Source organism: Chiloscyllium punctatum, chromosome 18 (assembly GCF_047496795.1).
Source record: "Chiloscyllium punctatum isolate Juve2018m chromosome 18, sChiPun1.3, whole genome shotgun sequence".
Taxonomy (NCBI): domain Eukaryota; kingdom Metazoa; phylum Chordata; class Chondrichthyes; order Orectolobiformes; family Hemiscylliidae; genus Chiloscyllium; species Chiloscyllium punctatum.
Window position 1 is genome coordinate 93,353,870 of NC_092756.1, and position 19,252 is coordinate 93,373,121.

At 41.9% G+C, this 19,252-nt stretch overlaps 1 protein-coding gene across 1 annotated transcript in view; it reads right to left on the bottom strand.

The window, feature by feature from the left end:
- Positions 1-244: 244 nt before the first annotated feature.
- aldh16a1 (aldehyde dehydrogenase 16 family, member A1) overlaps positions 245-19,252 on the bottom strand; it is a 65,413-nt gene continuing 46,405 nt past the window's right edge. Inside the window, exons 10-17 of the mRNA XM_072588792.1 lie at positions 16,264-16,400; positions 15,779-15,884; positions 15,061-15,221; positions 14,801-14,968; positions 14,214-14,418; positions 11,871-12,056; positions 8,283-8,408; positions 245-1,412 (exon numbers count right to left, since the gene is read on the bottom strand). Of these exons, the coding sequence (XP_072444893.1) occupies positions 1,239-1,412; positions 8,283-8,408; positions 11,871-12,056; positions 14,214-14,418; positions 14,801-14,968; positions 15,061-15,221; positions 15,779-15,884; positions 16,264-16,400 (1,263 nt within the window). The 3' untranslated portion in view covers positions 245-1,238. The remainder of the gene's footprint in view (positions 1,413-8,282; positions 8,409-11,870; positions 12,057-14,213; positions 14,419-14,800; positions 14,969-15,060; positions 15,222-15,778; positions 15,885-16,263; positions 16,401-19,252) is intronic.

Sequence of the window (19,252 nt, forward strand, 5' to 3'; positions counted from 1 at the left end):
GATGGTATTTTTATTACTCAGCTCAATCATCCTTGCCAACTTTTCTATCACTTTCCAAACTGAGCGTAAAAGCAATGGACATTTTTGGCACTAACAGACTTAGTTTGGAGAACTGTGTTCACATTGCACTGAAATAACTTCACATTAACCACTTGAAGGCAGCAAAGGAGGGATGTGTTTGTTCCCACTGATCTGGATTCATCCCAGATTCCATCCAGGAAATTCATGGTGGATTCAGTCAAGATTCAACTTGTACAAGACTCCTTCATTTCGCCTGATATTTGATATTTAAAAAATCAAATATACAATTCATCACATCAAAAAATTTACAGATTCTCAAAGACGTTGTGGGATGATACTCCCAAGATCACATCTGATTGAGGGTTGTGAAACTGCTGTGCTAATCTGTGGCAAGCATGTTTTGTGACATTTTCTCATTCTTAAGATTTCTTTCTTTTAAAAAAGATAATTGCATGTTGCTAGCCAAATGTGGACAGCAGAGCATGAACTAACAGGAAATATTTCTCACGAGTGATGTTGGCAGGTAAGACTTCTAAAAAAGTGAATTGATGAAATTAGCACCTAGACTCCTGATTCAGAGTTAGCAACATAAGCTAGCTGACGATTAGGAAATATCATGGAACAAGGATTACATATCTGACCTATCCTTACACAAGTGAACTGGGTGGAACGTACTTTCATAGTTGAGAGAGCGATCTTCAGCATGGAAGCACAAAAGGAGAAGGAATGCAAAAGATGGAAAGGACGAGCAAGGTATGTTGGTAGTCAGCTCTTTATAGAATGATAAAATCAAAGACGGAACAAAATGAAAAATCCAGTTCGATTTTTGTTGGTCAACACTGCAATGAGCTACAATGAAAGATAAACTCATTCATTTTCATTTAAGTTGCACTCCATTTCAGATCCCCAACTTGTGCAACTCTGAAATCTAGAATTTATAGCCTTTTGGTCTTTGATTTTGCTGATAGCTACTGGTTAATATTTCCCATTTATCAGACATCCCGCCAATCCAAGACAAAGAACAGGTCAGATCCATGACCAATTAGATTGGAAACCATTGCTGTTTATCATCTAACTCAAAACCCGTATTACAACGGAAAAGGCACGTGTATTTAGCTCAACAGAACTCCTTTCTTGAAAATCATTGATTGATCCCTTCCTGAAGGAAAAATACACTCTAAAAGTGCTGCAGTCTGTTAACTCTGGATCGGCTGTCTCTAGTTGGCAAAAATTTCTCCCATAGGAATCCAGATGTTCTTGCACTGTGTGGCTTGGTACAGAAATTCTTCGCCTGCGCCCTGCTGAGGATTCCACCAGTTTCGCTGGACACCATAGTTCACCCAGGTCCGCTTTACATTTTCAGCTGATGACCACTCAACAAACTTTGACCCCTGTAGAAGACAAGAAAAAGGAAATATTTTAATATATATCTTTGAATATTAGCGCATAGGAACCATAATGATGGACACAGCCTGTGATGCAGGATATCACTTGTCTAGTTTAGATTAGATTACTTAGTGCGGAAACAGGCCCTTCGGCCCAACAAGTCCACACCGATCCACCGAAGCGCAACCCACACAGACCCATTCCCTCACATTTACCCCTTCACCTAACACTACGGGCAATTTAGCATGGCCAATTCACCTAACCTGCACATCTTTGGACTGTGGGAGGAAACTGGAGCACCCGGAGGAAACCCATGCAGACACTGAGAGAATGTGCAAACTCCACACAGACAGTCACCTGAGGTGGGAACTGAACCCTAGTCTCTGGCACAGTGAGGCAGCAGTGCTAACCACTGTGCCACCCACAGGACAGCTGTATGAACCTGTAGGATATCAAAAAGAACAAAAAGGCCCTTGGATTTATTCAGTATCTTTCTAAAATCATAGAATGCTCCAAACTGCCTTACAATGAAGTGAAGCACTTCTGGAAGTGTTGTCCAGTGTTGGAACATCAGAAAAGTGGAAGCCAATTTGCACACAGCAAGGTTGCACAAGCAACAATGAGCTAAAAGGCTAGTATGGTTTTAGGGAACATCAGTGAGAACTTCCTGTTTTTCTTCAATTACTGTCATGGAATAATTTGTGCCCACTCAATAGAATAAGCAGACTGGATGATTCAAGTTGCTACTCCTTGCTCCAAATTCATAGGTTTACTGTCACAGACTAAGGGAGGACTCCACTGTCAAAAAGATATCAGCACCATCTTTACATTGAAAGAAGCCTAACTACACAGACTGCACGTGCAACATCAGAACATCTATGTAATTGTATACCATTAACTTATTTTAACACAAAAATATTTAGCTTTGATACTGCTGACAGTCTGAAATGAACATACCAGTTTGCTCCTCTTTAAACAATGTTGAAGGGTGGTCCATTGGCACCTGCTTTCCTCTATTCCCTGTCCAAATGGTCATTCCCTATCCTTATGCCGAGATAGCAGCCACTGGCGAGCAGTTCAACCAGGGAATGAATCACTGAAGTGATGTTGGCAAAGTGTCACTGGACCAATGATTTGAAAGCCAGACTAATTTTAGAGGGACGTGGATAAAAATCCTACCATGGCAGCTGGTGGAATTGAAATTGAAATAATTACATCTGGAATTGAAAGCTAGTCTCAGTAATAGTGACCCGGACGACCTTCTGCAGCTGTCATTAAAAACCTATTAGGTTCACTTGCCCTTTGTAGAGAAGGAAATCTGTCATCCTTACTTGGTTTAGCTCATGTAACACCAGACTGTTAGCAATACTGTACTTTTTTAATATGATTTATTTTCATATGTACCTCGGTACAGTGAAAAGCTTTGCTTTACATGCAGTACAGGCAGATTATACCGTGCAAAGCGCATTTGGGTTATAGAACAGAGCAATGTTACAGCTGCAGAGAAGGTGAACAAACTGCAAGATCAACATTAAATTTAAAATTTGAGAGGTCTAGTCCAAAGCCTAATAACAGCTGTTCTTGAATCTATTGGTATGTTTTTTTTAGCTTTCGTATATTCTGCCTGATGGATGAGGTTAGAAGCAACTACCCTCTGGAATGGCTGAGAAAGCCACGTCAGTAAAAGCCACTTAAGAGATGGATAAGAAATGCTGGTCCTGCCAGCAATATCTGCATCCCACTAAAGAACTTAAATATCATCTCCCATACACAGCTTCATGAGCAAGGGTCACAGGATACGGATTGCTGGCTGGTTTCACCCTCTTCCTAGCTGATAAGATCCAAACAGTGCTTCCCCTGTTGTTTAGCGAGCTCTGTTCAAACTCAAGCACATATTCTTCCTGTCTGCCTGGCGATGCCTCTAACCAACTCCCTCGCCCAGGGAGCTGCTGAAACTCTTGGCAACTCTCCACTACTTGGTGCACAAGAGGTTAAATATCAGCACTTAAGTCTCAGTTATTGACCTACATTGCAACAGGATAATTATTTTAGCCTCTATGTCAACTCTAACTAGGGGGATTACCCAAACAGGGCATAAGCACAAGCAATACCTTTCATGATTTAAAAAGTACTAAATACCACAAAGGTATCAGCAAGTTCTGTAAGTGAACTGATTGACCAAATGCAACAATTAGGCTGTGTGCTGCAAGCAACCACCTTGTGCTTCTGCATGTGTCATTAAAAGCAGAGTGTCTTCCTTGATAACCCTTGCAATGCAGGGAGTGTGGAGAATGGAACTTGTGTTCTTTTTTTGCAGTCAAAGGTGAGGGAATAGAATGGAATGTGATGTCAGGTCAACTGCTCCAGGTGGGTAATGAATAACCATTTCTTTGGTAGCATGCAATTAGATTAAGTACTCGTTTGATTCAGTTGGTACCAAAGCCTACTTGCAGTCAATGTCTCTTTCCAAACTGAAACACGCAATCTAAGCCAGGAGCTCTCAAATATTTTGTCCATGGACCACTCAGGTGGGATAAAAGACCCTGTGGATCACCTATTGGTCCTATCCCACACACTTTCACTTGCTATTCCAAAAAGAAAATCTGGGGGAAAGAAACTCTGGGTTTGTTTTTGATAATACACCAACGAGGTGATGTCTGGTTCCAAAGTAGAGAGCTCTGATCTCACATCAGCTGATCCCTCCACTTGATTTTCAACCTCCTCTGTATTAAAAATGAGATTGTACGGTTGTAGGTTATTAGGAATGGCGGCAGGTAAATGGGAGAGAGTAGAATACTTGAGACATGGAGCCAAGCTCTCTCGCCATATTAAAGACCCCCGGGAGACTATCAGAGGCTGATATAGCAGAGCTTGAGAGCTACTGATCTAAGCTGACATTATCGGTGTGTGGGGTCAGGGAATTCTCCAATGTTAAAGACACCGTCTTTCAGAGCTGAGCAGAGTCTAATCAACCTGTCTGGTCAGATATCGAAAGACCCCATTGGCATTAATTAAAATTTACAGCAAGGATTTGCTCGACCAAAAAAAAAGTTGCTTGAGAAATTCAAGACAACATTTGTACAGACAACATTTTGTTCAACATTCTGGTCACAATCACTAAAATCTAATCAACTGCACATTCAAAGGAGTCAAGATTGGGATGACACCATCACCAACACAGATGAGGGCCGTCTCATAACTGCAGTTTCGATCTGCAGTTGTTTGGAGATGAAAATCAAGATTCAAAAACATCATGAAAAAATGAAGCTGGCTTTGTATTTTAAATAAAGCTTGACACTCCAATAGCAAATTAACTTTACCATCACATTTAAATGGCAATTTCAGTTGTGATCATGGGATATTGCAACAAAGACAGCCAATCGGTCCATTTACACTTTGGTAATTCTCTGAAAGACCTATGAACCTATATTCCAGATAACCACAGTTCGTTTTTAATCGATGTGCTCCATTCCCTCCTGACAAATTGTCTGAACCCTTAGATTCGTCTTTTAGAATAAACTACTCTAATTGTCTTACAAGTTCTTCACAACACAAAACTTCAAGTAGAGTTTGAAGAGTTACCGTGTTCTAAAAAAAGTGATATCAGATTTGAGACGTCAACTGTTTCTCTCTGAATGGATGCTGCCAGATCTGTTCAGTTTCTCCAACATTTTCTGTGTTTCTTTCAAATTTCTGCAGTATTTTGTTTTATTATTGCTCAATAAAGATTGATCATTTCCCGACTGTGTAAATAGAAAAGATTTGCATAAACCACATCACTGCTTTGGTACAACTTCCATTTCAAAGAAGTATAGATGGGTTCTCGATTGTCAAGGGGATCAAGAGTTACAGGGAGAAAGTGAGAGAATGGGCTTGAGAAATTTATCAGCAATGATTGAATGGCGGAGCAGGCTCAATGGGCTGAATGGCCTTATTTCTGCCCCTCTCACTTATGGTCTTCTGATTTTTGAAGATGATAGTCTTGGTCTTTATTATTTCCTCCCAGACTTGCCTCAGCATTCTAAGGAACCATCGGGGACTGGTATCTTTCTTGCTGGGAGTGTCAACTTTTTCAATATTAACCCTTATCTTGTTACCTAATGAGCTGCCCCTCTTGTAACTGCTCAATCCCACTATTGCATTTTAAAGCTAATGATGAATCAAGAATGTGCAACAGGGCTAGCTAGGCACATTACAGAGGACAACTGATGAATACAATTAGATGTTATGAAAGCCTAACACCACCTCATCACTGACACAGACTTTATCCAAATTGATCAAATGGCAAATTACATCATTTTTTAAACAAAATTTCAAAGTGCAGCTGGCGGGCAAACTCCCTCTCTTCACATATCCATTTTGCAGGAGGTTCCTTTGCTCCAATTTGCCCTCTTTGAAGTCATAAAGACAGCAGACATTTCCTCAATGAAAATAGTTATTGTTAAATTAATCCAGGTCAGTGCTCGAACTATTCCTCAAACCTAAATTGAGGGAGTCATATTGAGCAGTAACAGTCAGAATTATAGAGGGGGCGTAAATATACTGCTTCTCTTTTTGTTTCAAACCAGAAGTGGTGTCACAAACACACAATGCCACTCTCTAGCCATTTCCCCTCTACGGAAAGTGAGAGGGTGTTGGCTGCAGACAGCTACAGGCTCAGCAGCAAGGTTCAGAAGGGAGTTTTGATGCACTTTATCCCACAACCTCTCTTGTGCGGAAATAGTGACTGCTGCTGTAGGTCAATGTATTCCATCTGTATCTAGAGTTTCCAATATTTAAATTTGATCAATCACATTACACTGAAAACGAATTGAGGTCAGCATTTATTTTTGCCATACCCAAGAAAACTTCAAAGGAATATAATGGAACAATTAAAAGCCCTGGTATACATTCTGCATGCTTCTATCCAGCCCACCATGCATTAGTCACTACTAAACCAAACGAGCTACATACTTGTTGGGTTGCAGTTAACATTTCATGGTAAAAGTACCAAAAAGATCCATTTCCTAGATGGTAAGATGTTCAGAGTTTAAAATAAGGAATGGTAAAACATCAATAACTCAAAGTCTTAACTTGGCAAAGATCCAAAGGTCAAAAATAAATTCTGGTCGGTCATAGATAATATTTATTGATCAAAAGATTGTTTTTTTGTTGCAGAATGTGTCAAAGTCAAATCATCCAATTTACACATCTGTGTAGCTGCTAACCATTAAAAAGTGGCCACTACTTAACACTTTAAAAAACAATAAAACTTATGTACTTGTGTTAGCAAGGTTTTAAGAAAGCACATATAAGCATGCACCACAGCAACCAATAAAGGCAAAATGGAACTGGTCAGTGTACTGCACTGAAATTATTCACACCATCGTCAACTTTATTCATCAACTCAAGCTCACCTGTGCAGAACCTGCATTTTAAGTATCTGTGGTCACTGTGGCTAACACAAATGTGAAAAAGCAGTTTAAACAAAGGGGGGATGACTTGGTCTTCTTTGCAAGTTGCTGTGGCAGTCTCATTTCTATTTGAAGTTTAATCAAAACAGAGTTTTAAAAAATTTTCCACATAAAACAAACAGAAACTTAATGCATTCCATTAGGAAAGGCCTTCACATTTCACCAAGATCAATGATGTAGGAGAAACCTAAAAAACCCTGATACGCATTTTGTAATGCAAACTTCTTGAACTGACTCAGCCCAAAAACTGCTTCAGGTACCAGGTTTCAGAAACCATCCAAAGCATTTCATTGAATAATTGACTGGAGTTTACTACCTGGTTCCTGTTCTATATAGGAAATTACATCAACCTCACTTTCTTCCATTTTGCAAGATAGAAACCTTCAGGAATTCTCTACAGGTATTTCACCCATTTCTCAATTCTGAACAGAAACCACCTGTAAGATCTCAGTTCCCAGTATCTGCTTTTGTACATAGAAACTCTCAATTGCATTTCCACCTTTTGGAATCTGTAACTGCTTGTGGTAGAACCGGACTGTTTGAAACCTTGGTGTTATATTTAACGCCACGATTAGCTTCTGACCATACATCCATGCTATAAATAAGACCATCTATTTCCACTTTATTTTAAAACAGCACCAGCCTCCACAGTTGCTACAGCTCATCTGCTACTGAAACTCTCCTCCATATGCGCGTTACCACTACTTTTGACTATTCCAATGCACTCTTAACTGCCATATCTTCCTCTCTCCATAAGCTTAAGTCATCCAAAATGCTGCTGCCTCCAACTTAACCCACACTAAGTCCCATTTATCCATTGTGACCAACACATGATCCCAACGTCAAGTACTGCCTTGCCTTTCTTTATATCTATTCTATCATCCTCGGATATCCCTCTCCCCCTATAATTCTGGACTCACCTGCACATCTTTGCTATTCAATACTCCACCACTGACTATCTTGCCTTTAGCTACCAAAGGCTCAGGAGTTCCCTCCCCAAACATTCCAATAGTTCCTCAAAATCTAAAGCTTTGACTAAACTTCTGGTCATTTTTCCTAAAGTCCTTGGTGTCAAATTCTGACAGAGCACTCCTGTCAAGTGCTTTGGAACTGGTTACATCAATAAAGGGGCTGTATAAATGCAAGTTGTGACTGTCTTCCATATGAAACATTAGGAAGCAACAATAGATTCCAGTCTGTAACTTAAATTTGCTCTGTCTTATGAGCCAAAGCTGCAACAGAAGCTTGTGAAGATGGACTAATCTCCATTCGTAACCATTAAACTATATTGGCCCTGCTTTTGCAGTGGACACTTCCCCCCCCACCCCCACCCCAACCTCCCACTCTGTGACCCAGTACAGTAGACACCTAAAATGCAGAATGCTAAACATTTTCTCACAGATTGACACATCCGCAGATTACCTTTTCAGATCCGAAATACCACATGGCTTGAACATCTTGATGCTCAACTAGGAATTTACTGAGGTGATCTCGGCATCCGGTCAGAATATTCACAACACCGGCAGGAAGATCTGAGGTTTCAAAGACCTACAGAAACAAAAAAAAAGTTCTTTGGTTGAAATGTGTAATGCCCATGAGACTTAGCCCAACTTTAATCCAGAAGTAAGCTAAGATAATGTTTCAAAATTATTAAAACTGCGCCAATCAGTAAACTGTCACCAGTACAGCCCTATATTGGGAAGGATGGTTCCACCTCTATAATTTCATAAAGACATATGTCATAGAGATGTACAGCATGGAAACAGACCCTTCGGTCCAAAGCGTCCATGCCGACCAGATATCCCAACCCAATCTAGTCCCACCTTCCAGCACCCAGCCCATATCTCTCCAAACCCTTCCTATTCATATATCCATCCAAACACCTCTTAAATGTTGCAATTGTAGCAACCTACACCACATCCTCTGGCAGCTCATTCCATACCCGTACCACCCTCTGTGAAAAGATTGCCCCTTAGGTGTCTTTTGTATCTTTCCCCTCTCACACCAAACCTATGCCCTCTAGTTCTGGACTCCCGACCCCAGGTAAAAGACTTTGCCTAGTTACCCTATCCATGCCCCCCATAATAGTTTTTAAAAATTAGTTTCAAAAACAAAAGCAGGCCAAATTGTTTCTTTGAATCTGGGATGTAAAAGATAGGATTATTCAAGTTCACACCATATGGATAAGCAATTAACATTAAAATTTGATCTTTCGTCATTAGGTCAACTCCAATCAAATAGTTTGCTCATTGGGGAGTAAGTTTGTTTTTCATAACATCCCTACAGTTGGAAGCAGGCCATTCAGCCCATCAAGCCTACACCAACCTTTCGAAGGTCATCCCATCCCCCTACCCTATCCCTGTAATCTTGCATATCCCAAGGCTAATCCACAAACTACACATCCCTGGACACAATGGGCAATTTAACATGGCCAATCCACCCTAACCTGCATATCTTTGGATGGTGGGGGGAAACCAGAGCACCCAGAGGAAATCCACATAGATGCAGGAAGAATGTGCACACTCCACACAGTCACCTGAGGGTGGAATCGAACCCAGGTCCCTGGTGCTGTCAGTCAGCAGTGCTAACCACAGATCCACAGTGCCGCCCAATGTTGCGTTAGGAATGCTACAGAAACACCAGTTACTGCTCCTGTGAAACCCAACTGAATTTACCAATTAGATGGACAAGTCTGGACCATAAAACTGGGCATGTGGAGACAGGACTTAAAATGTTTTAAGACTAAGGTGAATTCAATTTCTGATAAATGACACCTGTCTGAATGATTGGTGCTAATAATAGCCTTCCAAATACCAGCGCTATCAATCCTCACCTAAACAAGCATATGAAGGGATTATTGAGAGAGAACAATCATTTCAATACCACCATGGATATTCAAAAGCAAGTCATTCAAAGGTAATGTTGCAAGATGTTGGGAGGAACAGCACAGGAAATCGATTTGAATGAGGGATGCAGGATTTCTCAGAACAAACAGTGCATAAAACCGAAACCTGGTGATGTGCAGAATCCATGTTTAGTCATGTTTAGTAACACGTAAGCAAAGTGTGAAACGCTGCCTACAGTATTTGACAGTTTCACAGCTTGTCAGGTTCCTCAAAAGGTTTGTCAATCCTCATTCACAGATAACTATTTACTGATTGCAGTCCAGAGCTTCGCAGCCACCATGCTGCAGACAATCTGCTGATGGCCATGACAAACAGCTCTGCCACTCAAAGTTGCGCACCATTTCAGAGAATTATACAGAAAGAAAACTCTATGATCAACAGGCAGCTGTAGATTGGTGCGCCTGATCTATAGCGCAAGAAGTGCCAAAAACCTATCACTGCAACATTCCTATGACATATTTAAAACTAACGCCAAACTTCATTATCCATTGAAATTGATCATTTTTCCTCACACCGTTCACAGTTGATTGTGGTACCAACTCCTATGGTGCTGGGGGACTGCTAATAACCCACCCAAGTACCCAGTCTTCCTGTGTGAACTCAGGCACCAGGCTATTTGACCATAAGATATAGCAACAGAATTAACCCATTCGGCCCCTTGAGTCTGTTCCACCATTCTATCGTGGCTGATATGTTTCTCAACTACATTTTCTGACTAATCAAGGGCCTTTCTATCTCTGCCTTAAATACACTCAATAACCTCGCCATCACAGCCATTTGCAGCACTGAGTTCCACAGACTTACCAGTCTCTGGCTGAAAGAAAATCCTTCTCATCTCGGTTCTAAAGGGTGGCCCCTTTGCTCTGAGGCTGTGCTCCGGGGTCCTAGTCTCTCCTATAAGTGAAAGCATCTTATCCACGCTCACTCTATTCAGGTGGCTCAATATTCTGCAGGTTTCAATGAGATCGCCCCCACCCCTCACTCATCCTTCTAAACCTCTCATATGATAAGCCCTACATCCCCAGAATCATTCTTGTAAACCTCCTCTGGACCCCTTCAAATGCCAGCACATCCTTTCTTAGATACAGGGCCCAAAACTGTTTGCAATATTTCAAATGAACCCACTGGTTAACGTTGACAGAATCCTGAACTAAGACTCGTTAGCCCTTTAGTGATTCAGATTTCAAAAGCCTCGCCCCATTTTGAAAATAGTCTGAGCCTCAATTCTTCCTACCAAAGTTAATAACCTCAAACTTGCACACATTGTATTTTATGTCCGACTTCCTTGCCCACTCTTCTAGTCTATTCAAGTGCTTCTGTAGCTTCCCCACTTCCTCAAAACATCCTGACCCTCCACTTGTCTTGGTGTCATCTAAAAACCCAGCAACAATGCTCTGAATTTCTTCGTCCAGATCATTAATACATAACGTGAATAGCAAAAGTACCAACACCGACCCCTTCAGAACCCCACTAGTCACCAATGGTCATCTTTATCCCAACTCTCTGCCTTCTGATCAGCTAATCCTCTATCCATGCCAGTATCTAGCCACTGACACTGTGGGTTCTTAGATTATTTAACAGCCTCCTGCGTGGCCCCTTGTCCAAGACTTGCTGGAAATCCAAATATATCATGTCCACTGGTTCTTTATTGTCTAACTTGTTCATTCCTTATTCAAAGGATTTTAACAGATTTGTCAAGCATGACCTCCCTTTGACAAAGCTGTGGTGACTCAGCCCAAGTTGATCATGCACTTCCAAGCACTCTGCAATCTCACATTTAATAATGGACTCTGTAGCTTACCAATGACCAGAATCAGACTCATGGGTCTGTAGTTTCCTGTCTTCTGCCTCCCTCTCTTCTTCCAACAATGACTCAGAGATCAGTTAGCTCAGCATACACAAGCAGTTTAACCCATCCCATTCCTGGTCTGTAAAGTTAATTAGATTAGAAGGATCAAGATATCCAAAAATTTTAAATGTGTCGGAACTCACATAGTGAGCATATCATTGTTGCAATGTGAAAGAGATTGGAAGTTTTACATAAGGGTAATTGAAAACATTCTCTCTCATTCCTGCATGGATGTCTTCAAAATCTCGCCTGTACCTGATAAAGTTCCAAGGCTGGCAGTGGATACCTCTCACTGGGGACAATGATGACAGCATTTCCTCGAACAATGGCTGGAGCAAAGAGACTCACAAAACTGAGCAGGGGGTTCTCATCTGGGCACGCAACGGCAATCACCCCAATCGGCTCCCGAACCATGACTGTGGCACCATAAAGCTGGGTTTCCTTCAAGGGACACAGACAGAGTTAGTGCTTTTACTGTCAATACACCACAACAGTTTGAAAATTACACTACAAGAAGCCCCCACACCACTGAATGGATAGCACACAGATACTAGCACCAATTCTAGCAAATAGAGGAATTCTGAGTTCAACTTCATCCAAAGCAAAATAGCATAAAACTCACAGGCTTACATGAAGAAACTTTTAATCTACGAATGCAGAATAACTCAATAATGATCTGAGGAGCAGCAATTATACAGCAAAGTCACATTTCACCATAAAATGATGCAATGCAGAGAGGTCATTCATCACATCAATCCTACTTAGGAGCTACCCATCAGTCTCAAGCACCAGCTCTCTCCCCATATCCTTGAGTTTTGCTCCTTCAAGTATTTAGTAATTGCCTTTACAAAGTTTTTACTTATTTTGCTTCCACCATTCTTTCAGACGCCGCAATCCAGACCATAATATTGCACTCCATAAAACAAATGAATCTCCACAGCGTGTCTCTAATGCTTGAGCAAATTATCTTAAATTTGCATTCGGCTACACAGGCAACTTACTTAGTTAGCAAAACGCTTCATAAATATGAATATTGCTATTAACTCTCCCATTCTGCTCGAAAGCTGTCCTAGGTTTCTCTCATTTCTCCGTGCAATTATAATCCCTCATCCATACTTGCAAGTGTCCAAAAACATGGAGCGCTGAATTAGAAACAATTTTCCAATGGGGTCTAAGCAGGAATTCAGCTCAACATACCAGCTTCACTTTTGTGTATCCTCTGCTTATTCAGCCAAAGTCCCAAGTACTTCATCTGCCTCAAGTTATTCTGCGACTTTTGAAGGTTATAGTGTGTATGCCCTCAGATCTATCTTTGTTCTTGCACTATCAAGTAAAACTATATCATGTGGCATTTCACCACTTTCTTGCTACCAAAATGTCACTTCATATCTCTGCATTAACATTTCATCTGGCACATGTCTGCACATTTCCCTGATTTGTCTCTACCTTCCTGTCTCCTCTGTCTGTTACCATTTTCCTCAAAGATCACAACATTACCATATTTTGTCATCTGCAAGCTTTGAAATTTTATCCTTTTATATTCAAGTCCAGATCATTAACTGTTATTGGAAAAAGTAGAGGTCGTGATACAGGTCACCAATACACTTTACTTCACTCAAGACCAATAATGAATTTTTCACCACAAGTCTCTGCTTTCAGTCCCTCAGATGGCTTTTGTATGCAGACTGCCTCTGCCCCATTAATGCCATCAACATAAATTTAACAAATAACACTTTAAGGTCCACACAAATAGTAAAACGTACAGTGGACATAATCCTGCTTGGCTGCTCTCCCATTAGACAGAGAAAACTGGTGACAGTTTAACCTTAGAGTCACCATGCTCAGATGAGGGGAGGGCTAACAAGGAGAGTCCTTCATGTTAACCTCCGCTGGCATCAGAATTCCTGTGACTGCCCTGTTATTGTTTTCTATGGAAGGGTTTAAAGTAGGTGTTAGATTGGTTTATGTGACCACGCAGGATAGAACAATTATGTGAGGTGGTTTCGGATGTTTGAAAAGCATTAAGGTGGACAAGTCAGGACCTGATAGTATTCTGGAATAGATCCTGAAGGACACAAGGGACTCTGGTACCTTGGACAAATCTTTGTATCCTCTTTAATCACAGGAGAGCTCCAAGAGCACTGGAGAAAAGCCAATGTCTTTCCTGTGCTTCAGATGGGCACCAGGGATAATTTCGGGAAATTATAGTCAAGTCAACCTTACATCAGTAGTAGAGAAATTATTGGAGAGGATTCTTAGCGATAGGATTTACTAACATTTGGAAAAAAATGACCATTAACGATATACAACGTGACTTTGTGCAGGGGAGGTTGTGTCTCAAACTTGATTGAGCTTTTTTTGAGGAAGTGACAAAAATGATTTGAGGACAGGGTGGGGGATATTGTGTACATGGACTTTAGCAAGACTGTTGACAAGGTTCATCATGGCAGGCTGACACAAAAGGTGAAATCACAAGGGGATCCACAGTGAGCTAGGGAGAAGGAGACAGAACTGATTTCCTTATACCAGCTTGAGTATTTATCCAGTAGGCCGTCAGGGGCAGGGAGGGAACAAAAACCTTCAAATCAATTTACCCACCTGGACAGTGCCTCCAAATTTGTCACAATAAGCACCCCAGTAAAAAAGTCTCTCAATGCAGGCATCCACTTCACATAGAGCTTCCTCCATATTGACACCAGTCAGTGTGCTAAGGTTTTGTGCCATCTCTTCCCGTCGCTGCTCTAGGTTCTCTGCCATGTAGTAAACAATCTGAGCCCTGTTATGGGCAGCTCGCTTCCCCCAGCTGCAGGGAACAAATGACAACACTTTCATTCCCCTGTCTTAGATCCTTCATCCCAAAACCACACTGTTTTGCTTTGTCAGTCTACAATTTCCTAGAGTCAGGAGCAATAGCGTAGGCCAAATTAATCAGGTCTCAGGTTTCTCCAGGGGACCTTATTCTGGACGTTGTGTAATCTTGTAATGACTTCTCGTACAGTTGTAAGGTAAAACTCAAATCTTTCTCCCAGCCCCTGCTACACTCAGTCTGCAACAATTTCACAACAAAGCTCCTGACTCTCAGCCACATAGGACACTAACTGAGACTGGCTTGAAACCGAGTAATGGAGAATCACACCCTCCGACACATGGATTCATCATAGAGCAGAACCTTTACAAGTACTTACCCTGGTGCTCCAGCGTGAGCAGCCTCAACTGCATTTCGGACATCTTTCCGGTTACAATCACTGACGTAGGCAAGAGCCTTGCCACAGTGGTCGAATATGGGCCGTGAGTACATGCTGTAAGGCCTCTTCTGAGCGCCTCCATAGTACAGTTTGTATGTACGGTCAATGCTGCAGGTAAATAAAACACCAGCAAGTCAACTGCCTAAATGAAGACAGCCCCATTTATACAGGGTTTCATGGCAAAATTCCCATCTTCTCACCTCGGAACCACATCAGCCCGGACTAGTTTGGGTTTTGTCATTTGGCCTGGTATTGGTGAAAGATCTGCTCCATGTGCGGCCGCGTATGTATTATACTGGAGTTCTCCTGGATTTGGGTGGGGTCGTTCCTCCCAGGTGGGCCTCACATACTCATACAAGCCCTAAACAGGACAGTGGGTTACAGGGTGAAAGGTCAGCAATAATCAATAACAAAATTATTTTTCTGCTCCCACCCAAGGTTATGGGAATGCAGCATGCCACAACCAACTGGAAAATTGATCCTAGAAGACAAGCCTTGTTTTGCAAACTGTATAGGCCCCCCATTGGCACATAGTGAACACCCTCTGTACGTTAAAGACTGTATCATTGCAATATGGAACTAAACCATTCCAGTAAAACATTATACAAGCTGCATATTCAAGTACACAGAGAATGGATAGCATTCGTCATGCAGAAAGGCAGTACAGTAATTTTCTTTCCAGATTTCCTCCTTGTGGTCTTTTGATTAGTTACAGTTTTCCTTGATACACTTCTCCCCACTCCACCTCCATGTTGGAGGCAAATCCTCAACTTCTGTTGTGGAATATTGATATTTTTACTGCACCCAACAAACAATATTCGCCAAAATTTTGTTTTATTAGTTATTGGGAATGCAATTTAATCTTTAGAACAATACACTGGTCATGCAATTTGACTCAATCTATCCTCCAACACTGACCTCTTTTCCACCATCCCGTCCAAATCCACTTTCTTTGTACCCACCAAAACCAGCTGCGGCATCAAACATGTTGTGCCCGTTCACCCAGACTGCTCCTGCCTTCAAACTAAGGAAAGAATGTCCGTCAGTAAATCTGTAAGAGTAACTGCAGAAGGAAGACTGTGAATCATGAGGGACCATGAAGGGGAGGGAAGGGGTGAGAAAAATAAAGGAAGTCTAAGGAGATGAGCGGGCAAGTAGAAGAGGCAAAGGACACAGAAAAAGGAGAGCAGAGCAGAGAGAGAGAGAGAGAGAGAGAGAGAGAAAGACAGGGGAGAGGATGGGTAGAAGAGAGAAAACAAAATTATGGAGGAGGGGCAAAAAAGACCCAAGTTGGAAAGAAAGGAAGAATGCAGAGATGTGGAGGTAGTATGCAAGAAAGGATGGGAGAACAATCAGGCAAGATGCCACATGCCATTCCAGTCAATGAACATGGATAATACTACCTCATTGCCACCTCAAGTGCCAATGGCAGGTTTTCAGTCCAGACACTGCCAGCAAGTCCATACGGTGAGTTGTTTGCCAAAGCAATAGCCTCCTTTGCCGTTCGGAACGTCAGAGCTACCAAAACTGGTCCAAAAATCTAAAGAGTTAAGAGGTGATTACTTATTAAATGTTACAGCACCAAAGATCTGTAACACTTTCTCCCTGCTGCCCAGAAGCAGTTAGTCCCTGTGGTTTGATCCCAGGCCAGACCACCAACTTTATTATGAACCCAGACAAGACTAGCCAAATCTGATTAGGGACGAGTAATGTTTATTCTTAAAACAGACAAGTGAGATCCATGAGATTAAGAAAACAAAGTCACAAGATTGCACGGTTTTACCATACACTTCTCTACAACTTAGAACAGTTATACAATCTGCAATATATGCACACCTAGAATAAGTATGTGGTAAACATGGGCAATATACTTCAATCAAACTTCCCAGAGCACAAATCAAGAAGTAAATGCTTTCGAGACAGATACAAAGGAGTCTTGGTAACTCCCCAGGACATTATTGACACAGTGACTCTCAAGAGCAATGGAGGGAATTTTTCTGTGGAGCCACAGAAAGTGGGTGAGGTTCTTAATGAGTACTTTACCTTGGTATGCACCAAGGTGAAGGACATGGACAATGGCAAGATTATGGAGGGGTGCTGATATTCTAGGGCACGTCAAAATTAAGATGAAGGTGGCGTTGGGTACCTTGAAAAATATTGAAGTGGATAAGTCCCCAGGACCTAATGGGATCTATCCTAGGATACTGAGGGAGGAAATTGCTGGGGTCTAGATTAGAGTGGTGCTGGAAAAGCACAGATCAGGCAGCATCTGAGGAGCAGGAAAATCGATGTTTCAGGCAAATGCCCTTCATCAGGAATGGAGCTCTAATCTAGACTCTGGTTTCCAGCATCTACAGTCCTTTGGGGCCTTGACAGAGATCTTTGTATCCTCTTTAGCCAGAGGTGAAGTCCCAGAAGACTGGAAAATAGCCAATGTTGTCTCAATTGTTTAAGAAAGGCCCAAAAATTACAGGTAGATGAGCCTTACTTCAGTGATAGGGAAATTATTGAAGATGATTCTTAGAGACAGCATTTACTCACATTCAGACTTATTAGGGATAGTCAGCATGGATTTGTGAAGGGAACGTCTGGTCTCACAAATTTGTCACATTCTCAAAGAAATTCAATGATTGATGAGGGTGGGGCAGTGGATGTTGTCTGCATGAACTTTACGAAAGCATTTGACAAGGTCCCATCAGGCTAGTCCAGAACATTAAGTCACATAGGATCCAAAGTGAGTTGGTAAGTTGGATACAAAATCAACTTAGTCATAAAAAAGGGTGGTTGTGGAGGGGTGTTTTTCTGAATGGAGGAAGTGATTTGGATAAAAATGTAGATGGACTAATTGGTAAGTTTGCAGACATCATGAAATTTGGTAGGTTTGTGGTAGTGAGGGATGTTGTCAAAGGATACAGCAGGAGATAGATCAATTGGAAAGTTGGGCAGAGATTGGCATATCACATTTAATCTGGCTAAGTGGGAGGTGATGCATTTTGGGAGGTCAAATGAAACAGGAAAGTATCCAGTAAATGGCAGGATCCTGAGAAGCACTCACAAACACATGGGTCTGTGCTACAGGTCGATAGCTTCCTGGTAAAGATGGTAAAAAAGCATGTTTGCCTTCAATGCTTAGGGCACTGAATATAAAAGTCGGCAGGTCATGTTACAGCCATATAAAACTTTAGCTAGGCCACATTTGGAGCTGTGCACGCAATTCTGGTTGCCACACTACAGAAAGGATTTAGATGCGTTGAAGAGGACACAAAAAAGGTTTACCAGGATGTTGCCTGGATTGGAGAGGTTGGACAAACTCAGATTGTTTTTGCTAAAGCATCAAAGGCTGAGGGCCGACCTGATAGAAATACATAAAATGACAAGCAGCACGGACAGGGTGGGTAGTTGAAGTATTTGACCCAGGGTGGAAATGTCAAAATGACAAGCAGCACGGACAGGGTGGGTAGTTGAAGTATTTGACCCAGGGTGGAAATGTCAAATATTAGACAGCATAGGTTTAAAGTGAGAGGAGGAAAATTTGAAGATAGGAACTTTTTTTTTAAAAACAGAGGGTGGTCAGTGCCTGGGGCACACTGCATGGGGAGATGGTAAAAGCAGGTACAATAGCAATGTTTGAGAGACATTTAGATGCAGGGAAGACAGGGACAGGGACCATGTGCAAGTAAACAGGTTTAGTTTAGAATGGCATCATGGTCAGCGCAGGCATGGTGGGCCAAAGGGCTTGTCTCTGTATTGTACTATTCTGTGTTTACATGGTCACATCACCTCCAGTCTATGCACAAGCAGGACTCTGACCTTCCTGCAGCCGGTCACTTTAACAGTGTCCTGCTCACGTTCCCATGCATCTATCCACAGCATGCTGCAGTGTTCCAGTGAATCCCAGCGCAAACTGGACTTGATATTAGAGTTCAATACCTTCAAATTGTGAACATTTCTTCCTTTTCTTTTCATTTCATTTGTTATCACGTCCTTCCCTCCTCACCATGCCAGTTTCCTGATGAAGGGCTTATGCCTGAAACATTGATTTTCCTGCTCTTCGAATGCTGCCTGACCTGCTGTGCTTTTCCAGCAACACACTCAACTGTCCATTCAAGCCTGGCAGGAGACGCCCCATTGTTCTACCATTCTCACATTTCAGCCAATCAATCTGAATGATCAGCAACTTTTCTCCACCCTCCCCAAACACTCAGCATCACCCTCAACCACCTACACCTCCCCCCCCCACAAAATAAACTACAGCATAAATGCTGTCCCTTCCACAGTTTACTTCAGCTCTGATGAAAAGTCACCCAAACTCGAAATGTTAGCTTGCCGTCTCTCCATGGATGCTGCCTGACCCACTGTGATCTCCAGCATTTCTTGTTTGCAGTACAGATT